Below are 21,086 nucleotides of genomic sequence, written 5' to 3'. Positions count from 1 at the left end.
CGATCAACATAATTATGATTTCTAACTACTGCAAATCAGTATGAGGTGTAGTAATTATACTAGTAAAAATTATACCCATATAGCTACAGGGTGTAGCTATATTTATTAATGTTACAATGTCTGGTCTGTAGCTACCCTGAAGTTCAACACTGATCATTTCGAACAATGAATTTCCTTGCATGGATATTCATATATGCTTTTCAGTAGAGTTTCACTTGACTCAGGTGCAGCTCAATCTTAAAAACCGAAACTAGTGACTGTCCCCTCTCAGGGGCGGATCCAGACTATTAAAAAGGGGGGTTCCATTTTTGAAATTGCAATTTTAGCCTAGTGTAAGTTGAAGACCAAAAAAAAGATAACCTGCTGACAACAGCTACCCCTCACCATAGATACCCTTACCAACTATATTTCCTTATTAATTTTATATCTAGATACATAACTTGCTACACTGCTCCTCAAAAGACTACTGTGACTGTTCTATTAGAGTATATCGATTTGACTGCTCTATTAGAGTATCTCGAGTAAGAGAGGCTCTTTCAAAAGGGGGGTTCCATGGAACCCCCCCCCTGCCTCTATAGCTAGATCCTTTCCTGGCCTGAAATGAGGTTCAGCTACAAAAAATTGTTGCACTCGGAACATAGTTAGTCTCGCCATAGACTGTAGCCAGACCCTAAGCTTACTTTCCACGCAGTACTGATTGAATTTGATTTAGATTTATATATTTAACCTCCGAGCAATCGGCTACAGCCATTCTTCCTTGCCCGGAGGGACACATTACTCATATTAATATTATTATCAAAGGAATGAGTCACAGTGCTGCTTAAGGACATCCACGTACTCATAAAATGGAGAATTAATACAGTCAGTTACAGATGATGGTAATGCATTCCACCATTGAATGGTTTTATAACAACAAAAAACATTGAGTAAAGCATAAACGGAACATAGGTATGTTCGCAAAATATACTGGTGTCCTTGTACTATAAGAAGTAGTTCCACCGAAAATTGGTGGTTCAAGTGGAATACATTTAACTTGGTGGTACTGGTGGTACATTAAACACAGTGATTTAAACAAGGCAGTGGCAACCATTGCAATCTATGATAAAATTCAGAAACATGATCATATTTCCTTAGGTCATAACACAACCTTACTGCATGGTTCTGCATCCTCTGAAGTCTTTGCAGGAGAGTGCTTCCCAGTGATGGTCCTCAAACTGTTACACAGTAAGACAAATGAGACAATACCGGGGATTCCAATAACATCTTCATCAAGCTATCGTCACTAACATGTTGATGAGACCTAAGCAAACATAGATAGTATGACATTTTACGACACATATTAGCAACGTGATGGGTCCAGGACATAGTAGAGTCAAAAATAAGTCTTAAATACTTCTGTTTCTCAGGCACTTGTAGAACAACACCACCAACAGATATAGGAGGATGTGTAAACTTTGTGGAATGATTGGAGGCTTTAAACCACATAACGGAAGATTTTTTAAAGTTAATTTCCATTTTACCCTGTAAAATCCACTGCTGTATTAATGAGAGTTGAGAGCACATAGTATTTTGTACAGCAGCTGGGGTGGCACCAGTACAAATAGTAGTTGTATCATCTGCATACTGTAAAAGTAGACCATTGGCCAACTGTGCTGGAAGGGAATTCATATAAATTAAAAACAACAATGGCCCCAGAGCACTCCCCTGGGGTATGCCACCCTTCATAAGTCTCCACGATGAAAATGTAGCAGATGACTTAATTCTGTGATAACGGTTAGACCATAGATAATAGACACCCCTATGGTTAGACAGATAATCTTTAAACCATTCCACTGCTGTACTGTGAACACCAAGTTCAGAAATTCTTTGTAATAGCAGGCAGTGATCAAGCGAGTCAAACGCCTTCCTCAAGTCAATAAATGCAGCACAAACTACACTGCCTTTATCCAATGACGTAGCAACATGATCGACTGCCAATAACAAAATATCTTCAGTAGACTTACCACAACGATAAGCACCCTGGTGTGGGGCAACAAATTATTCTGTTCAAGGTACTGGCCGAGCTGCGTAGAGACAATTTTCTCCAAAACTTTAGCGACCACTGGGACGACAGAGTCACTATTCTAATAAGTGCCATCTTTCATGTGATGTAATCACGTGACAAGATGTTTAAAGTCGTCGTTGTCTTGTCAGGCGTTCTCTTTGCAGTAGTTGGTGGCATATTAGACTCTAAGCCAGTGTCATATGATCCTAACATTGAATGTGACCTTGCTGAGCTGATATGGGGGTATGCGAAGAAACTCCTTCCAGCTCAAGGAGATTTCAAATCAGTGTATGATGCTGTTAACTTGGGGAGTTGTCATAAGAACGCAGACCACATCTTCAATAACTTGAAGAAAAGGTATCATCATATACATGACTTGAGAATCATTGTTAGCCAGTGTTGGGCAAGTTACTTTGTAAAAGTAACTAATTACATATTACTTGCAACTGAACTATTTAGTTATAGTTACATATTACCCATAAAATAAAGTAACTATCATATTATGTTACTTTGTGTCCACAGCCTTAAGCTGTTAAGTGTGAAACTACCACCTTATCACGTGACATGATTGTGTTGTTGGACAATGTGCAAATCTTGGTTATAAGTAAGAAGTTGGTGAATAAGCTTCATTCAGTAGTCTTCATTACTTTGTTGTGGCTAGATGCTACTCAGAAGATAGCTAACGAGATTAGTAACTTCGTTACTTGTAGTAATAATATTACGTAATATTAGACTCGTTACAGTAACTATATTACTTAGGTAACGTGTTACATTTGTAAGCAAAGTAACTTGAGTTATATTACCCATTTTTATAGCATATTTTGTTATATTACTTAGTTACCACAAAAGTAATAATATTACGTAACACATTACTTATGTAACGCGTTACTCCCAACACTGTTGTTAGCTATGAAATGAGACAAGTGAATAGTCTCGCGTAGCCAGACCCTTTGTGTGGGGGCGGGAAAGAAGGGTCTGGTGAACATAGTATAGCATCGTCGTTGGCATATCCCAAGATTGTGGGGATTCCACTGCGCAGCTCCCGGATTGTTGATTGGCACGAATGACGTGATTTGCTATTATTTGTATCCTGTTACCATAGCCACTACTGAATTATCTATGGTAACAGGACGCAAATGCAGCAGATCACGTCATTTGCACCAAACAACAATCCGGAAGCTGCGCAGTAGAATCCCCACAATCTCGGGATAGGCCAACGACGATGCTATACTATGTTCACCAGACCCTTTTCTTTCCCTGCCCCCACACAAAAGAACAAAAAGGGTCTGGCTACGCAAGACTTAACAAGTGAACCTATATATCCCTTTTGATTTGATTCGACATCATTAACTACAGGTAAGCCTCAAACTAGGGTCGGATTTAGCTTCGGTTTCTTGGTGTAGGTCCTTCTTACTATATGTAGGTTGCGTCTTGAATCACAGGCCACAATGATTTGGTGATTTTCTGTTTTTCATCAGAAAATTCCGAATGTAGAGTCGAGTGGGTCATTACCGATATCCCTGAAACTTGCCACAATATACAGTGTATCTAGCTAGACTTATTTTCATACCTCTATACTCTCCAGGGTCTGGTACTTTCTGCATAACAGGCAATTTGCTAACTTAGTTAACTAAACATGGCTAGTTTGGCAACTATCCTCTTTAGATGTAGCTACATATAGTTGTCCTTCGTCACCACTTGAGGATCAACTTCTTACTTGTTAACTTCATTGCACCAATCTTTCTTGGCTAAATTGCACAAGGTAGCTACTGTAAGAGTACAGCAATATTGAAAACTGAACTGCACATCCTCAATATTTGGGTAATCAGATGAAATAATGGTTAAATCTTTAATAATTATAACTACCACCTTATCACATGTTGTTGGACATTGTGTAAATCTTGGTTATTTCAAAAGAAATCTTCTGGTCAGTAAAACTTAATTCATTAGTTCAAGGTGGGCTTCATTACTGCTTCTGTTGTGGCTAGGATGTTGCTAAGTGGATTAGTAACTTCAGGTCACTAGTAACTTCATTACTTAGGTAACACATTACATTTGTAAGAAGTTACTTGAGGAAGTTTTTATATAGTATATTTCATTACAGTAGGATCTCAATTATCCGAATTTCGATTATCCGAACTCTCGAACGGTATAAGTGACTGCTCTATTAGGGTATTTTGTCATCAAGTAAACGTTCCTATTAAAGTAAATGTATACTCTATTAGAGTAATTGAAACTCTGTATATAAATGAATGGGATTCATTTATCCGAACAAATTCGCTTATCTGAATATTTTAATGATTGAACTGGCACACAGGTGTTTGGATAATGGAGGTCCTACTGTATTACTTAGTTACCTCACAGGGTAATAATATTACATAACGTGTTACCTGCAACACTGTAGACAAGTAGGGGAGGTGGGTAGCTAGAGTAGCAGTGCTAGCACAGCTGTGTCACTTCAACCCTGCCTACCAGTGGTCCAGTGTTCAATTACTGGAGTCCTGCATTTTCCTCCTGTTTTATTTATCTAAGTTTTATGCTGGAAAAATATTCCACACAAAAAAAACCAGGCTGTGAAAAAAAAGAGTGCAGCCTTCATTAGCCTAGGTGAAAAAAAATTTGAAATCAAAGGTGGTGGCCAAGAAATGGCTGCAATGACACAAATGCTTAATGATTTAAATATTAATAATATACCCATTACATGTATTAGCATGAACATCATTGCAGTTGGCTGCCACCTTTAATTTCAAAACTTTTCTTTATTTAAGTTAGTAATTAAATGCTGCACCCTTTTTTGTGTGGGTTTTGTTTCTTTTTATACTCTATTTGATCCCGAAGGCTGGTTGTTTTTACCCACATGTCTTCTATCTACAGATACAGTGATGGGTTATTAAAGACAATTTATAATTGTATTTGGTAATACAGGGAGTGCACATGTTTTTGAGGAATTGCACACAGAATGTCCTAGAACAATCTAAAGTTTTTCATTGATGCTGTAGATGTATTCTTTTACTATTAATACCTGTATGTATATACCAAATTTCAAGTTATTTCCATTAGTGGTTTATACTATGGCTGTGACAATAGTATGATCTTTTTTATACAAATAAATGTTTATAACAGCATTGATATTTATCAGATTCCTTGCAAACTTAATACATGAATTTACCTTAGTCACCCTCCCTCCCCATAGATCCCTTAAGAAGAAACAAAGAAAAAATCAAAGCTTTGGCTACTTATCACAAATGGCTGGAGCGAATTTAATGAAATTTGCTATGTGGCCTACCCTACCTGGTGGCTATACACACTTAATCTGTACCAAATTTTTAAATTGAATTACTGTATGCAATAACAATTATGGCGAAGTGTGTAAAAAGAATAGTCTAGCTAAAATGCAAAAATACTGTGGGACCATGGAGCTACGGTCATGTGTTCTTCTTTTCAATATACACGCAGTGTATCACCATATACACACACAGTGTAACACACTGGCTTTCTTGGCCGCATGACGCACTACTGCGTGTCTTGATTGTTTGTCCAGGACAACTATCTTTTTGTTTTCTTGTTGACCTTAATAGGTATTGGTTTTTATACATACGTGTACTGGTCATTTTGATGTATATCTGTTCCATGTGGTGCCTTCCAGTACCTAACTGGTACACTAAATAAACTTAATAAAGATACAATACATGGGGAAATTTTTAGCTGTTTTACAAGTTGGTTAATGTGATCTAATACCAAGTCCATCCACCACAGTTTTGGCTGTTGGTTGTGAGCGGGTATGTTAGTTCTAACCCTTCCAACACTGCTTTCTTAGAAACACAACAAGAGACGAGTCATCATTGGAGATGGAAAGGCTTAGAGTAACTGCCATTGCAGTGTATACTACATACCTAAATCAGTGCATAATGTTTCTTTGTTAACTTACTGTAGTTGCAAACTTGAAATTTATGACACAAAGTGACATGATAGTGATAATACATTAAAAGTGTGGTACCGGTAGCAGGTTACTTAGTGGCATTGTCAAACATTAAGCTGTATACTCAGAGATGGAGACTATTTCAAGTCTGAAATTCCGAGCAATCTGATCCTTGTATCATTGAACATTTTATTTTATTTTCTACTTTTTGTTAGAGAGTTACAGATACAATAGTTTTGATACTTGGCTGCAGCGTGGAGTTGTGATAGTGTCACAGTTTTTAATGCTTTTTGAAGACCACATCCTTTTTTGTTACATAAACATGTCCTATTTACTGAATGTTTTGTTAGAGAGGAATCACTGTTTTTAGGGTTATAACCAATGACATTTAATCAGATTTTTTGTAAACCATTTCCAAATGGTTGATTTGTTTACAGACTGATTTCCAAGAAGTTTACATTATGTGGTATCATGCAGTATGGTAGTACTGTATATGGAGGTTTGAGATTTCTCACAAAAGAAATATTTACAGTATACTGTACCTCAATAATGCCTAGGTTACGGGCCTGATGGTTTTCATTGCTAGACATTGGAGGCTGCCTATGCCTGTAGCTCTGCTAGTGGACCTACTTCAGTCATAGTATCAACAGGCTGTATATGACAAAGTAGAAAATTAAATATCCATCAGCACAGCTGGAGGATAGGTGACTCCCCTTGTTTCATAGCCTTTTATTTCCATAATTGCTACTCGAATGTAGATTTCTCATTATCCTTTTACTTTTCATACAGTACAGTGTAGTTAAACAATTGCTGATTACTCGTTTAAATTCCTAATTCTTGTATGGAAACAAAGAGTTTTAAACATGAATCAAGCAGAAGATTTGCTGGTTCCTGTTTATCTTCATGTACTATGGCACAGTTGTTGTAATAAACAAGAATTTTCCTGGTCTGCCATAGAGTGCCCCATGCAGTAGCAGAAACGACGTCGACAACAGCCTAAATTATTTTCCTCAGAGGTAGAAAGAGTATTGTATTTCAATCATACTACACTGATAGCTGTATACAGCATTGACTGCATGCCAACATGTAGGAATACTGTAGCAAAAAGATATGAAGAAAGTAGACAGTGCTCATACACCTCCCTGTACATAACTGCCTGAAAACTAAAACAATTGATTTATAAGCTTAATAAACTTTATTGTGGTGGTAGCACTTGTCTATCATGCATGTAGCATGTTTTAGCCCTACACAACATTTCAATACTTACGGTACAGTAACTGTAGAGTCTGGTTTTTAGGTGCATCCGCTTAACAGAACTTCTCAATTAGCATATATTTGTTAAGCGCATTTGTCTAGTAAAAATCCTTGTTGTGAGTGTTTATGGATTCAAACTCTTGAAGTGGTGTGATCGATACCAAATACAGTATATGGAGTCTAGTTTTTGTGCAAATTCTTTGTGTGGAGCATGAGTTCCATACTACAAAAACTGTTTCGCTCAGCAGCCATAGTGAATCCTGCATTATTATTGCCATGTACACCACATGAAATTTCAAGCTTCCCACAGTTGATAAACCTCTAGCATTTCTATGTGTCAGAGCTTGTTTCATCTGCATTCGCTTATCAACCATGATACAAGAAACAAGTATTCACGTAATGAAGTAATATGCGTTTGTGCTTAACAATCAGACTCTATTGTACAGCACAGCAATTGAAGGTTTGATCAGACTCACACTTTCTGGTATCCAATGTTTATAATGTAGGAAAATCAAAAAGGTTATATATGTAGTTAATATTAGAAGAATCCATTGTCCATATGAAAGAAAGTTATGCAATTTAATGTAATAGATACTAACACCTTTCCAATCAGCCTGCTCTATGCCTAATAATAGAGTCTAGAGAGTCTAATACAGCATGGATTTCTCTGAGCCTATTATACTTTATTTGTGAAATTTTGAAGAATTTTTCATTTTAGTACGTTAAGACTCTTGCTACTGTATTTGATTTAAGTTAAGACTGTTTTTTTTTATGATACAGTATTTGTTTTAATTATACTTGAACCTCATCGGTATTGTGCGTAATTTAAGTGGTATGTGAATTACAGATCACCAGTAGATAATGAAGTATTTGTAGATCCTGTAAATGGTAGTGACTCCAATCCTGGAACAGAGTCTAAGCCTGTGAAAACCATAGAGAAAGCTCTATCATTACTACGGACTGTGCCAAAGGGGCAAGCAAAGACAATGTATTTGAAGAGTGCTTATTTCTATCTGGCATCCACCATTGAGCTTGGTCCTGAAGATAGTGGATTATCAATATTACCTTGGGATAGCAGTACTGTGCTTAAAAAAGATGGAGTTAAGAGAAAACGGTAGGTACATGTATTTTGCAAGTATACATACTTTACATGCAGGGTTTATTAAGATGATCCAATGAATTACAGCATATTTTGAATTTATCACAGTACTCATGGTGACCACTTGGTGTTTGGGTACTGTAGCTAAAATATCTAGAGTTCATGCATAGCTTTAATACAGGGTAGAAGGGGGGAGGACAAGCTCACATGAACTGATGTACACTGTAAATTACGTAATGCACTGTAGCAACTCTAAAAGTATTTCATGTGCACCAATGGCTATTGTACAAAATATTGATGAATACAAGGTTCGATAGATACATGTACAGTGTATTTGAATTATACTTTACAATGGTGTGAATTTTGTGAAGAAAAACAAAACTGTTATGAATAAACACTCCATATTTGGTTGGTATAGTAGTTTAAGGCATGGAAAATAACGAATTGATTTTCCTGATGTTCCATATTTGTTTGGTACACTGTATGGTGGGTAAAGTCATGGAGTGGTGGGTTAAGTCTCAGAGAATAACGAATCGAGTTTACTAACGCTCCATGTTTGGTTAGTTTGATGCCTGATGGATAGGGAAAACAGACTGTGTAGAAGAAGAGAGTTATTGTATTATAGAATCAGGATATACGAGAGGAAGGATATTACCTTGTAAGTAGATAGCCCCACAATGGAGTTACAACTAACTTAAGCCCATCACAAAGTAAGGAACACTTGGTATTTTCACCATATGGCTGGCTGTTGTAAATTAGATACCATTTGACGTGAATCACTCTTCAGCCAGCAAAAATATTTTTATTTTACCGACCTAAGGTGAGTTTGGCCCGAGAAACAAAGGATTCAGTTGAAGTGGCCTAAATAATTTTTAATCTGATTATACACTTGTAGATTTTCATTGCTGCTAACTATATCAATGATTTGTTGTTTTCTTCATTAACACTATATGATTGATTTGAACCATCATTAATAATGAGAACATGATACATGCCTCATGTGATGCCTGAAAAGTCCTCAGTCACATGCGACTACAGAGACTGGTTCCAAAAATGAAACCAGTGTGGGCATGGCAAGGATAAAATGCTATAGCTACATGTACACTATACATCATAGCCACTCCCTGCAGTCTATTGCCATAAAAATCTCGGATGCTGTGATGCATGTCTTTGAGGCACTGTCCAGCATTTGTATAACTTATGTCTTTGTTATCCCTCCTTTAATCTATAGTTCTCTGTATTGCCTGCACTTTGCTTACACAAGCAGCCATGCAGCACAGGCTCACATCTTTGATCAAATCAACTGTGATAAATGTTAAGATAAGTTATTCATGTACAAGGTGTTCTGCAAGCTCAGTGTTTTTATAATGTACAAGTATATTGCTAAATAAGGCCATCACAAATTAATTTATGTTTCTCGGATGCGGCGGGTCAACAATTTCACTTTTCTAAAAAAATATAAAAACCACGTGATCTGCTCATGTGAACTCACATGGCAGATGAAACTGACACCATGCATGCCACGGCTTCACGAATCGTTGAGTATTGTTTTGAAATGAGGTGTAGTCATCGTTGAAACAGAACAATAGTGAAGTGCTCCTGTGAAGAGACATTTGGGTCGCTGGTTAGAAAAGTCGCTCCGGAATTTCAAGAAGGAAGAGTCAGGTAATGGGAATATAGCTTACAGTGGCTACTTGGCTTTAGTAATCCGACATGTTAAATATACATGTTAATGGAGTTTAAACATATAAATTGATATCTAATAGTGAGAAGGGATATATCAGTGGTATGTATAAAGTCTGTCTCTTCAGCTTTGTAGTCACGGCAGGTTTTGCTGATCCAGGTATAGTGTGGCAGCTACTTGCTCCATATGTACATATTCTGGTTGAGCCTACAGCACAAACATGGCTTATATACATGCAAAAGATAAGATGCACACTGACCATGCAGCTATATACATGTAATTATGTTCTGCTTGTAGTCAATATACAGTATTATTATAAATCTACATATGTATTTGAAATAATATGCATGTGCCATTCTTTTTTTTTTTTTAGTCAGGTAATGGGAATATAGCTTACAGTGGCTACTTGGCTTTAGTAATCCGACATGCTAAATATACATGTTAATGGAGTTTAAACATATAAATTGATATCTAATAGTGAGAAGGGATATATCAGTGGTATGTATAAAGTCTGTCTCTTCAGCTTTGTAGTCACGGCAGGTTTTGCTGATCCAGGTATAGTGTGGCAGCTACTTGCTCCATATGTACATATTCTGGTTGAGCCTACAGCACAAACATGGCTTATATACATGCAAAAGATAAGATGCACACTGACCATGCAGCTATATACATGTAATTATGTTCTGCTGGTAGTCAATATACAGTATTATTATAAATCTACATATGTATTTGAAATAATATGCATGTGCCATTCTTTTTTTTTTTTTTTTTTGACCTGCCGGGTCACCCTTGAGGGTATAATAATCCGAGAAACATTAATGAAAAGTACTTAAGCCTCTTGTGCTACAGTAAGATAAAGAGTGTGATTTGGCCCATGCCAGTCAAACCCTGGTTTCTTTGACATTCATGTACTTATATTCTTGATTATCATCAGGCTCGCCCCTAATGCTTTTAGCATCTGTCTAGTTACAACAAGTGTTAGAAAAATTAGTTGATAGTGAAACACAGGAGGTCACCCATGCCTACACCTGCAGATATACTAGTGGACATTTCAGTGTCAGTGTAGTGGGGGGAGGGCTAGAGAGGCAGGAGCCTCCCTGTGATAGAATTGGATCACTATAATTTCAACAATCATGCACAGCAGCAAGTACAATAGTTCTTTCCAAACAAAAATTTAAAAGCCTATTACACACACGTCATACATTCCACACCTGCTCATTCTTGCAATCAATTACGTAATCATATTACATAATAACTATATAGTCTGTTCCTCCTCCCTTACAACCTTAGTCTGTCTGGAGGTCTACAGTTTCGTGGAGAGTTTCTTCTTGGAAGAACCAGTTCAAAGAACCAGTTCAAAGAACCAGTTCAAAGAACCAGTTCAGAAGAGGGAGTACTCTGCTCTCTGTGATTGTCTGTAGATACACCCTGTACATTAGGACTACTTTGGTCTGGAGAAGGGACACTCATGGTTAAGTAGTCATCACTCTCATTAGTTTCCACTGAGTTATCTGTTATGGTAGCTTCCTCAGGTGAAATTGCGGTACTTCTGGCTTTACGACGCAGCTGGTCAAAGTGATGCCGAATTATGGAGCCATCTTCAAGCTTTACCTCTACAGACACTGGCCCTGCAAGCTTCACCACCTTACCAGACAACCACAGGGAACCCAAAGAGGAATAGTTCTTAGCATACACCACTTCTCCTTCACCAAAAATACGGTTTGATACAGTCTTGTCATGTATTCTCTTTTGAATATCTTGCTTCTTATAGACTGCTTGTTCCAAATCTGGTTTTAACAATTCTAAGCAGGACCTTGGCTGTCTGCCCAGCATTAGCTCAGCTGGAGACTTCCCTGTGGTACTGTGAGGAGTGAGCTGATAGTAAACGGCAACCTAGAGAGTCGTTGTTCCACCGTTCCTTCTGTAAACTTTTTGAAAGCTTGTTTAAAAGCCTGAACCGCCCATTCTGCCATACCATTTGATGATGGATGATATGGAACAATCAAGGAATGGTAAATACCATTTTTATGGCAAAATGACTTGAACTCTTCAGAAGAGAACCAGGGTCCATTGTCAGAGACCAATGTTTCTGAACGACAAAAAATTGTTCTAAGATGCTGTATGGTTGCAGCTGAGGTTGTACTCGACATTTGACACACTTCAAGCCACTTCGAGTGGGCATCAATAAGGACAAGAAACATCCTCCCTTGCATAGGGCCAGCCAGGTCAACATGTACACGAGCCCAATGCCTTGTGGGCCAAACCCAGGAATGTAAAGGGGCTCTGGGTGGCATTGGTTTTACTTGTTGGCATTCTTCACACTTTCGTACTAACGGGTCAATGTCTTTGTCCATACTGAACCGCCACACATACATTCTGGCTAATACCTTCATCCATGAAGAGCCTGGGTGACCATCATGAAGCTCCCTCAAAACGTGCTGGCGACCTTGTTTAGGATTGTAAACTCGACTGCCCCACAGTATACAGTTATGCAATATTGACAGTTCTGCCCGCCTCTGCCAGAATTGTTTCACCTCATCATCTCTGATATGTTTGGGCCACCCAACCTTGATGTAGTTGCTCACATGTGCTAACACAGGGTCATGTAGGGTCCAGTTTCTGATTTGTTGAGCTGTAATGGTAGCATTCTCTAGGTGCTGAACCAACAGTACTAATTCAGCTGGGACCGGCACACTGTTAGGCTGTTCTGGTAGTGGCAGTCTGCTAAGGGCATCTGCATTGCTGTGTTGGGAGGTAGAACGGAGCTCTAAAGTGTACTAGTGTACTCAAATGAACCTAACGTGATTGCCCAACACTGGATCCTACCAGATGCTGATAGGAGGGACTGGAGTGGCTTGTGATCTGTGACTAAAGAAAAATGATGACCATACAAGTAAGAACGGAAACGAGTGACACCAAATACACATGCCAAACCTTCTTTCTCGATCTGGGAGTATTTCTTCTCAGCCACTGACAATGTTCTTGAAAAAAACCCAGTTGGTTTCTCAGTTGTGATGGGAAAGGACATCCCCAATTCCATAGGCAGAGGCATCACAGGCTAGCACTATGTCTAAGTTGGGATCAAAATGTGCTAGCGCTTGAGAAGACAGCAACAGTTTCTTCAAAAGCTGGAAAACTTCCCTCTCCTGAGATGACCAATGCCAATGTACATTTTTGTGTAACAGCTGATAAAGTGGGGCCAAATGTGACAACATATTTGGTAAAAACTTTGAGTAGTAAGACAGCAGTCCAAGTTAAGATTTCAGTAACATTCCTGGGGTCTGGAGCATCTTTTATAGCTTTTAGCTTCTCTTATATTGGGTGCAATCCCTCAGCATCAATGCGGTGGCCCAGGTATGTCACAGATGATACTAAGAACTCACACTTTTTGTCCTTGAGCAGAAGACCAGCCTCCTGAAGCTTTTGGAGCACTGTGTCCAGCCTTCTTAAGTGTTCCTCTGAATTAGAATGTCATCTACACTGTAAATACACCGCCACTCCTGGGATTCCCTGCAGGACACTTTCCATTACTCTCTGGAAAATGCCTGGAGCAGAGGAAACACCATAAACGATTATGTTTGTACAAACCTCTGTGGGTGTTTATCACTGCCAGCATCTTCGATTCATCGTCCAAAGGAATCTGGAGATAAGCTTGTCTCAAGTCCAATTTTGAAAAAATTCTTTCCCCACCCAAAGTAGCAAACAGGTATTCGATTTTAGGAATTGGATACCTGTCTAATTTGGAGGCCTGATTAATTGTCTGCTTAAAATCTCCACAGATTCGAATGGTCTGGTCATTCTTCAAAACAGCTACAATGGGTACTGCCCAATCTGAAAATTGTATTACATAGTTCAATGATTCCCTGTTCGATCAAACGTTCCAGTTCCAGTTCAACCTTGTCTTTTAGTGCATACTGGTTGAACTTTACAAAAGTGAGGGCTGGCTTTCGGGTCCATGTTTATCTTAGCTTCATAGCCTATCAGCCTGCCTAACCCCTCTTGGAACATTGGATTGTGATGTTCCAACACTGTTCTCAGTGGATCATACTTTACTGAGTGGATTCTTCCCCAGTCCAGCTTGATAACAAACAACCAATTCCTTCCAAACAAACTGTGGCCACCACCTTGTACCACTAACAAGGGTAAAGATTTTTCTTGCTGCTCTTATTTGACCATGAAATTCACTTGGCCTACAACAGGTATGGTTTCCCCAGAATATGACTTCAGTTTGATATTTGACGTATCCAGCTGCAGATTTGAGAACAATGATTGATTAGTTTTCTCTGACATTATTGATACTGCAGCCCCAGTACCTAGCTCCATAGTGACACACTTGTTGTTTATCTCTACCTGTATCTCCAGTGGTTTAGAGAATTGGTTGGTTACCTGGTAGAGGGCATATTCATCACTTGAGGCTTAGTCACTGCCCTCTTCCTCGTCTAAACTGCACTAATAGGCTCTTCTGTCAAAACTTCAGCAATGGGCTTCCTTTGTTGTTGGGCAGGCTTTGACTCATGTGGTCTGGACTTCCTGCTATGACATGCCTGCTACGACATGCCTGCTTGATGTGTCCAATTTTCCCACATTGGTGGCATTTAACACCTTTGAAAGGACATTGAGCTGGACTGTGGCCAGCATCTCCACAACGAGAGCACTGAAACACTAAACCCATCTTGTGAATAGAATCTGGTACGTCGGGTGTGCCTTCCAGTTTGGTGTGGCTTCCTCCACTGACAGCTCCGTCTAGAATGTCTCAAGTGTTCTTTACTGCTGCCTCCAGGTTCTGAGCCAGTTCGAAAGCCTTCTTGAAAGTGAGTGTACTCTCTGAAAGGAGCCCTACTGAATAGCTTCATTATTTATTCCCACGACTAGTTGATCTTGCAGCATGTTCTCCAAGGATTCATTGAAATTACACCATCAAGCTATCGAACGTAGTTCTGAAATATACATGGCTACTGTTTCTCCTTGTTGTCTGCTTCTCGTGTGGAAGCGACACCTCTGTACAATTTCTGTAGGAGGTGGACAGTAATGGTCCATCAGGGCCTTCACCAAATTGCTGTATCCTTTCTCACCTGGCGTCGATGGAGCTACAAGGCTTCCTAACAGTTTGTAGGCTTTAGGACCAATAGTAGAGAGAAAATAGTGTGCTTTTTGCCTGCGTCCTCCATGCCGTTGGCTATCAGGTATTGTTCTAAATGTTCAACATACTGTTTCCACTCTTTCCTGGCCTTCCTCGTACGCTCCCACTTGTCCGAAAGTCGCCATCCTCATGTGATAGAATTGGATCACTTTAATGATTTCAACAATCATGCACAACAGCATGAACAACAGTTCTTTCCAAACTAAAATTTAAAGTGTCTGCTCAAATAGTTTTGAGCACCTCCAACTTTTTCTCCTTCCTCCACCTCCGCATTTAATCCCTAATTTAGTCTTGCATATAGACTGAATTAGTGATTAAATGTCCAATAGTATACATGTATCTGCAGGTATAGGGATCCCTTGTTTCACTACTTTTTACCCTCTATGATTCCTAATCGAACTTAATTTTCCTTGCATTTGTATGTTTACTTTTTGTAACATTAATTATGACTGGTGAACACATGTATCCTGCATCAAAAGAAAGAACGGCGCCATACTTATAACAGTATTTTGGTCTGACACCACCCAACAATCAATTACTGAGCAGCCATCACACTTCTGCCCATTATACAGTGTTACTGTACAAACGAAGAACAGTACAAGAAAAGTAAGTACCTCTGCAAATCAATCCAGTCACTATGGAAAATACAGGTGATTCCCATTACAAGTCATGACGCGCTACCATGAATTGACACCTTGAGCTGTCAGTGAAGAGAAATGGGACAAAGATAGGATAAGTCCATGATGCGTACATTGGGTTTTTACTTTACATTGTGTTTGCTATTCCATTAATTCATTGCTAATTACTACATAAAAGGACTTCCTCATACTGATGTAGTATATATATAATACAGTACGTTAAATTAATATTTCTAGCTACACTTGTACAGTACATAAGAATGAAGTGTGTCGTCTTTAGCCGGTAGGTTATCCAGTTGGCTGTAATTCCTCTTCACTTTGTTGCTGCTGGCAAAGTAAGCTGTGGTTGTCTAGCTGGATAAAAGGAAATAGACACATATGGGGTAGAAATAGCTATATAAACTATAGTAGCCACTGGATAGAGCACAAGCTAGGCGTAGTTTTTGTTTGTAAACATCATTCGCTTGTTATTCAAGCAGATTACAGCTACAGTAAATTAAAAATAATCTTTGACTATTAGCTAAATAGTATAGATAGGGCTGTTATTATCAATGGCTAAGACTACATTGTACTGTCGTTGTTTGATGGAGGTTTGTACCACTGTATACTCCATTTTGCCAGTGATGCATTTGCATTACTGTTGTGCTTGCATTCCATTTGTATTGTGTTTGCATTCTCTAAAAGGAGCTTTTACATTGCATTTTTTAAAAAATGCTATGCAAACACTATGGTAACTTTTTTATCGCTACTGTACCTTTGTATTGAATGGGGGTTTGTCACTCTTGTACAGTACCTGCAGCAGATTCAGGGTTTTCTTAAGTGAACTTTTATTAAAAAAAATCACCATGCAGTGGAACCTCTTTTAATGGACCCTCCCTGTAAAGGACACTGTACATTTAACCTCCTTATAAAGGACAGTTACTGTGGTCCCTATAGACCTTTACCAATGCAATTTTATCTCTGAAAGAGGACAACCTCCTTATAACAGTAAAATTTCACCAAAATTGGTTGGTCCCAAAGTGTCCATTAAATAGAGGTTCCACTGTACACAAGGTGGTGAAAAGCATTGTATATAGTGCAAAATGGTTATGCTTTTAGGGATAGCATTAAATGGGTGCCTGGATTTTAGAAGTTTCACAATATCAACTTGTTAAAGTATTTCAGGTCACACTAAAGGCATACGGTATTTAGGGTTTAAACAATACTGCCAAGCTGCCATGTAGGTATTGTGTATGTGGCTGGTTTCTGGCTAATTTTTTCACAAGAAAACCATCCTATCCATACTATATGATTTACATACAGTACAGACTTTAGAGTGCGTGTGTTTACTGAGGTATTCATTTTTGTTCAGCTCTTCTGTGCTGGGAGCAGAAAATGAAGTATTTGTTGATCCTGAACATGGTAGTGACTCCAATCCAGGTGCTCAGTCTCATCCTGTGAAGACCATAGACAAGGCATTATCTATACTGAGGGCGTCACCAATGGGACAGACAAAAGCCATGTATTTGAAAGGTGCTACTTACTATCTGGAATCCACCCTAGAACTTGGTCCAGAAGATAGTGGATTGACGATATTACCATGGGGTGGGGATGAGGTGATCTTGTCTGGTGGTAGACTATATAAACTTGCATGGACAGAATATAAGAATGAGATGAAACCAATAGAACGAGGATTAGATGGTATAGCTGATCTACAATTAGAACTAGGAGCTAGTAGAAAAGAGGCATTATTTTATGGTAAAGTGTTAAGTGTAGAGGAGTGCTCTACAGCTTGTGTACGTAATACACAATGTAATGGGTTTACATATTATGATGCTTCATCACACACTTACCCAATGATGTGTTACTTGAGAATGGATGGTCAATGGAATCCAATCAGAGATGTTAGTGGGTCAAGTTTCAGTTCCCAGAAGATACACATTGTAGTTGCAGATTTATCAGATCAGTCACCAAATAATTTCACTTCATTGTTTATCAACAATCGTCGTGCAATGAGAGCTAGATACCCAGATGGTAACCCAGAAACTAGTGGATTACATACTAATCCTACTGGGTATGTTCCAGCTGCTGAAAATTGGTTACCACCAGCTACCAAGGAACCTGGAGAAGAGATATTAATAGCAAATCCCAACAGAACTGAAAGTTATTTTCCTTTCTTTCAAATTGGTGTAGGTGGCTCAGTCTCTTCGTTTAATCCACCGCAATCTTACTGGGGTACAGCTAATCCTAGAGGAGGTGGTGGCTTTACTTATCGTGTTCCTACTGGACTGCAGTTTTCTAGTAATCTGAGTATAGCTGATAGGACTTGGAGTAATCCTTCAACTGGAGTAATGCATGTTTTTCATTGTCAACACTGGGGTGGGTGGCAGTTCAAATTGGATGCACGTAATGATAGCCTTAACCATACATTAAAGTGGTCATACGGAGGATTTCAAGAGGCCAGAGGTTGTGATGCTGGACATGAGTGGTACATAGAAAATATTTTTGAAGAACTAGACTCTCCAGGAGAGTGGTTCCTTGATTATGACACACATAAACTTTACTTCAGTCCTAATGGTACTCTTCCAACTGAAGTTGTAGGGACTAATTTAGAAGTGATACTATCCATTAAAGGAAATCAAATTTTTCCAGTGAAGAACATAGCAATTAATGAAATCACATTTGCTCACAGTGCTACCACTTTTCTATCAGATTATGAAGTTCCCAGTGGAGGAGACTGGACTGTACACAGGGGAGCAGCTGTGGTAGTTGAAACTGCAGAAAATGTCACCATTTCAAAATGTCTTTTCTATTCTCCTGGAGGAAATGGATTATTACTGAATAACTATGTACGAGGTGCAGTGATTGAAGGTAATGAATTTGTGTGGGTGGGAGATAATGCAATAGTTGCTGTGGGCAGTACACAGTTAATAGATGGAACTGATGGTAACCAACCAAGAGGTACTAAAGTGATAGGAAATCTTGTCCATGAGGTGGGAGTGTTTGGTAAACAAGTTTGTGCATATGTTCAGTCTCTAGCTTGTGAGACAGAACTGATAGGAAATGTGTTCTTCAATGGACCAAGAGCTGGTATTAACTTTAATGATGGTTTTGGAGGTGGAAATCTTTTGAAAAACAACCTTTTGTTTAACTTTGTTCGAGAGACACTTGATCATGGTGCATTTAATAGCTGGGATCGACAACCATATGTCACTACTGTTAATGATGATAAGACACCTTCTTTACATCCTGCCGAAAGTTTTTTGACACAAAATTTGGTGGTTGGAAATTACCGTGCACTTTGGCCAATAGATCATGATGATGGTTCCTGCTTTTACACAGACAAGAATAATGTAATTGCGTATGGTGGTGCTAAAAATTATTTGGGCCATTCCAAAACTTCTAGTAACAACTTGTATATCTATCCAGATGTTGAAAGAAATGGTTTTGAAACATTGAATCCTTCTTGTGCTAGCAGTTTTAGTACATCTAGGGATTTACTTAAGCCGTCAGGTTGGGATGAAGTATGGAGTAACAATGTTTGTGTTATTGGTATTCCTAATTTGTTTCAATTTTCAGGATGTTCTCTTACTGACAATGCTGGCCTAGTTCCCATGTCATCAAATAATATATTTTATGCACCTAATGCAACTGCATATATTTTATGTGAAGGAAAAGAGCTTTCGTTAGAGGAATACCAAAAGATGGGCTATGAAGTGGATAGCGTTGTAAAGGATCTTCCTAGTAATGAGGAAATAATGAAATGGGCTAGGCAAATGCTTGAATTTTAATTTATAAACCTCATTGTACTGTATATATGAAATATGAAAAGTTATTAATATTTGTGATTCATATTGTGTACTATGATGTGGTAGACTTGCACTGTAAAATATTTCTTTGTATTCTGCTGTGCTTAGTAACATTTTATATACTGAGAATGTTCTCACAAATAACTTCAGGCTACATCAAGTATGTTTGTTGCCACTTAAGATGGGTTATAGTACTTTAGTTAATAGTGCAACTACTGTGTTTGTAAAAATTGAGTTGTTATTGCCACATGGTAGTCAAACCTGATACCAGAATTCTTCAAATTTGTTATGCACCAACAGTTGTATTGAAAAAAGCTCACAATTGTGCAGAAAACAATGTCTGATGTACACCATAAGGTATGATCCTCTCTCTGTATATATATAACAGACACTTTGAGTATTGTTTTAAATTAACAAACTAAAAGTGGGGCTATTACTTTAGTAATCTCTGAAGTCTTTGATCTTGATTTGGACGTGAGGGGTGTGTGACAGCCTCAAGGTGAGGCATTTGGTCTCTGATGCCTGGGTCACAGACACTGATGCTCCTTCCTATGTTTCACATGTTGGTTGCTGCAGAAGAGAAGAAGTTGAAGTATGGCTCTGCACCATGCACTATATGTAGAGATGCTGGGATGTTCTTGCACCATCTTGCTGACAGGCTTTCAATAGGTTGGGGCAGACCATACAGTGTAGTACTGGGGTGGTTATTAAGAGCCTGTCTTGGTTTTTTGCTGTTATTCATGCAACACATGTACGTGCAAGGTCCATGTGCTATTGGGGAAAATGGCATAGGCATTGATGGAGCTGGTCTCCCAGGTGTTTCACTGTCATCCTGCTAGTTAACAGTTTTTAGTGATTTTACTACTTATTTATATTTGTGGCTGATACTAAATTGTATTTGGTAAAAAAAAAAATTTGAATTAAAAAAAGGACTTTCTTTTACTAACTATTGCCTGTAGGTACTTATTGCCCTAAAAGTTATTTTATCGTCATGGATAGCCAATTATATACAGTATACTGTTTCCGCCAATAAAAGTAGCTAAGTGTTTTGCTATATCATCACAATTAAGGGTTTGATGCTAAAATGTTAGTACTGCAATGTTATGCAGCAAACTATCACAAAATTTAAATCTTTTTATACATTATAATTATAGTGTTTAGGCCACATAAACTTAATTATTAGTTTCTCATCCCTGCCTGCATCACTGTTTTTTTTACCTCAAGGATTTTTTGTACCACTGGTGGTGGTGGCTCAGTGCAGTCATCTAGCACCTTTTAAATTTGGTAACTTGCTAGAGCAGTCTAAGAAAACTACATTCTGAGTCGTTTTAACTAGCTAATTCAGCTATCTAGTTAGTAAAAAAAATAACTCCCGCACTGATATTTTGAGTGCAGGAGGATGAGAAACTAATAATTAAGTTTATGTGACCTTACACATTATAGTGAAATCACATGAACTATGTTATACTTGTTGTAGAGTACATTGTCCTTTATACAGTAAGTCTTCAAAGAGAGATTCC

The 21,086-nt window shown here is 38.4% G+C and overlaps 1 protein-coding gene and 1 long non-coding RNA gene across 2 annotated transcripts; one reads left to right on the top strand and one right to left on the bottom strand.

Annotated features, from left to right (window-relative positions):
- Positions 1 to 835: 835 nt before the first annotated feature.
- Positions 836 to 2,148, bottom strand: LOC136255797 (uncharacterized). The gene is made up of 3 exons (XR_010701107.1): positions 1,521 to 2,148; positions 1,153 to 1,300; positions 836 to 1,096 (listed from the first exon to the last, which is right to left on the bottom strand). It is a non-coding gene; the product is annotated as an uncharacterized lncRNA (long non-coding RNA).
- LOC136255796 (uncharacterized) lies at positions 2,144 to 19,711 on the top strand. Its single transcript, XM_066048691.1, has 3 exons — positions 2,144 to 2,401; positions 8,065 to 8,331; positions 17,130 to 19,711. Exons 1-3 carry the CDS (start codon positions 2,166 to 2,168, stop codon positions 19,546 to 19,548), a joined length of 2,922 nt encoding a protein of 973 aa, XP_065904763.1. The 5' UTR covers positions 2,144 to 2,165; the 3' UTR covers positions 19,549 to 19,711.
- The last annotated feature ends 1,375 nt before the right edge of the window (positions 19,712 to 21,086 follow it).

This window comes from Dysidea avara, chromosome 5 (genome assembly GCF_963678975.1).
Source record: "Dysidea avara chromosome 5, odDysAvar1.4, whole genome shotgun sequence".
Taxonomy (NCBI): Eukaryota; Metazoa; Porifera; class Demospongiae; order Dictyoceratida; family Dysideidae; genus Dysidea; species Dysidea avara.
The sequence above is the reverse complement of the archived record's forward strand: the minus strand, read 5'-3'. Positions and strand labels throughout refer to the sequence as shown.

Excerpts from the sequence above, each read along its gene's own strand:
- LOC136255796 (XM_066048691.1), top strand. The coding sequence starts at position 2,166 with ATGTTTAAAGTCGTCGTTGTCTTGTCAGGCGTTCTCTTTGCAGTAGTT. Across the intron at positions 2,402-8,064 it reads TTCAATAACTTGAAGAAAAG|ATCACCAGTAGATAATGAAG; the intron begins GTATCATCATAT and ends TGTGAATTACAG. Across the intron at positions 8,332-17,129 it reads GATGGAGTTAAGAGAAAACG|CTCTTCTGTGCTGGGAGCAG; the intron begins GTAGGTACATGT and ends ATTTTTGTTCAG.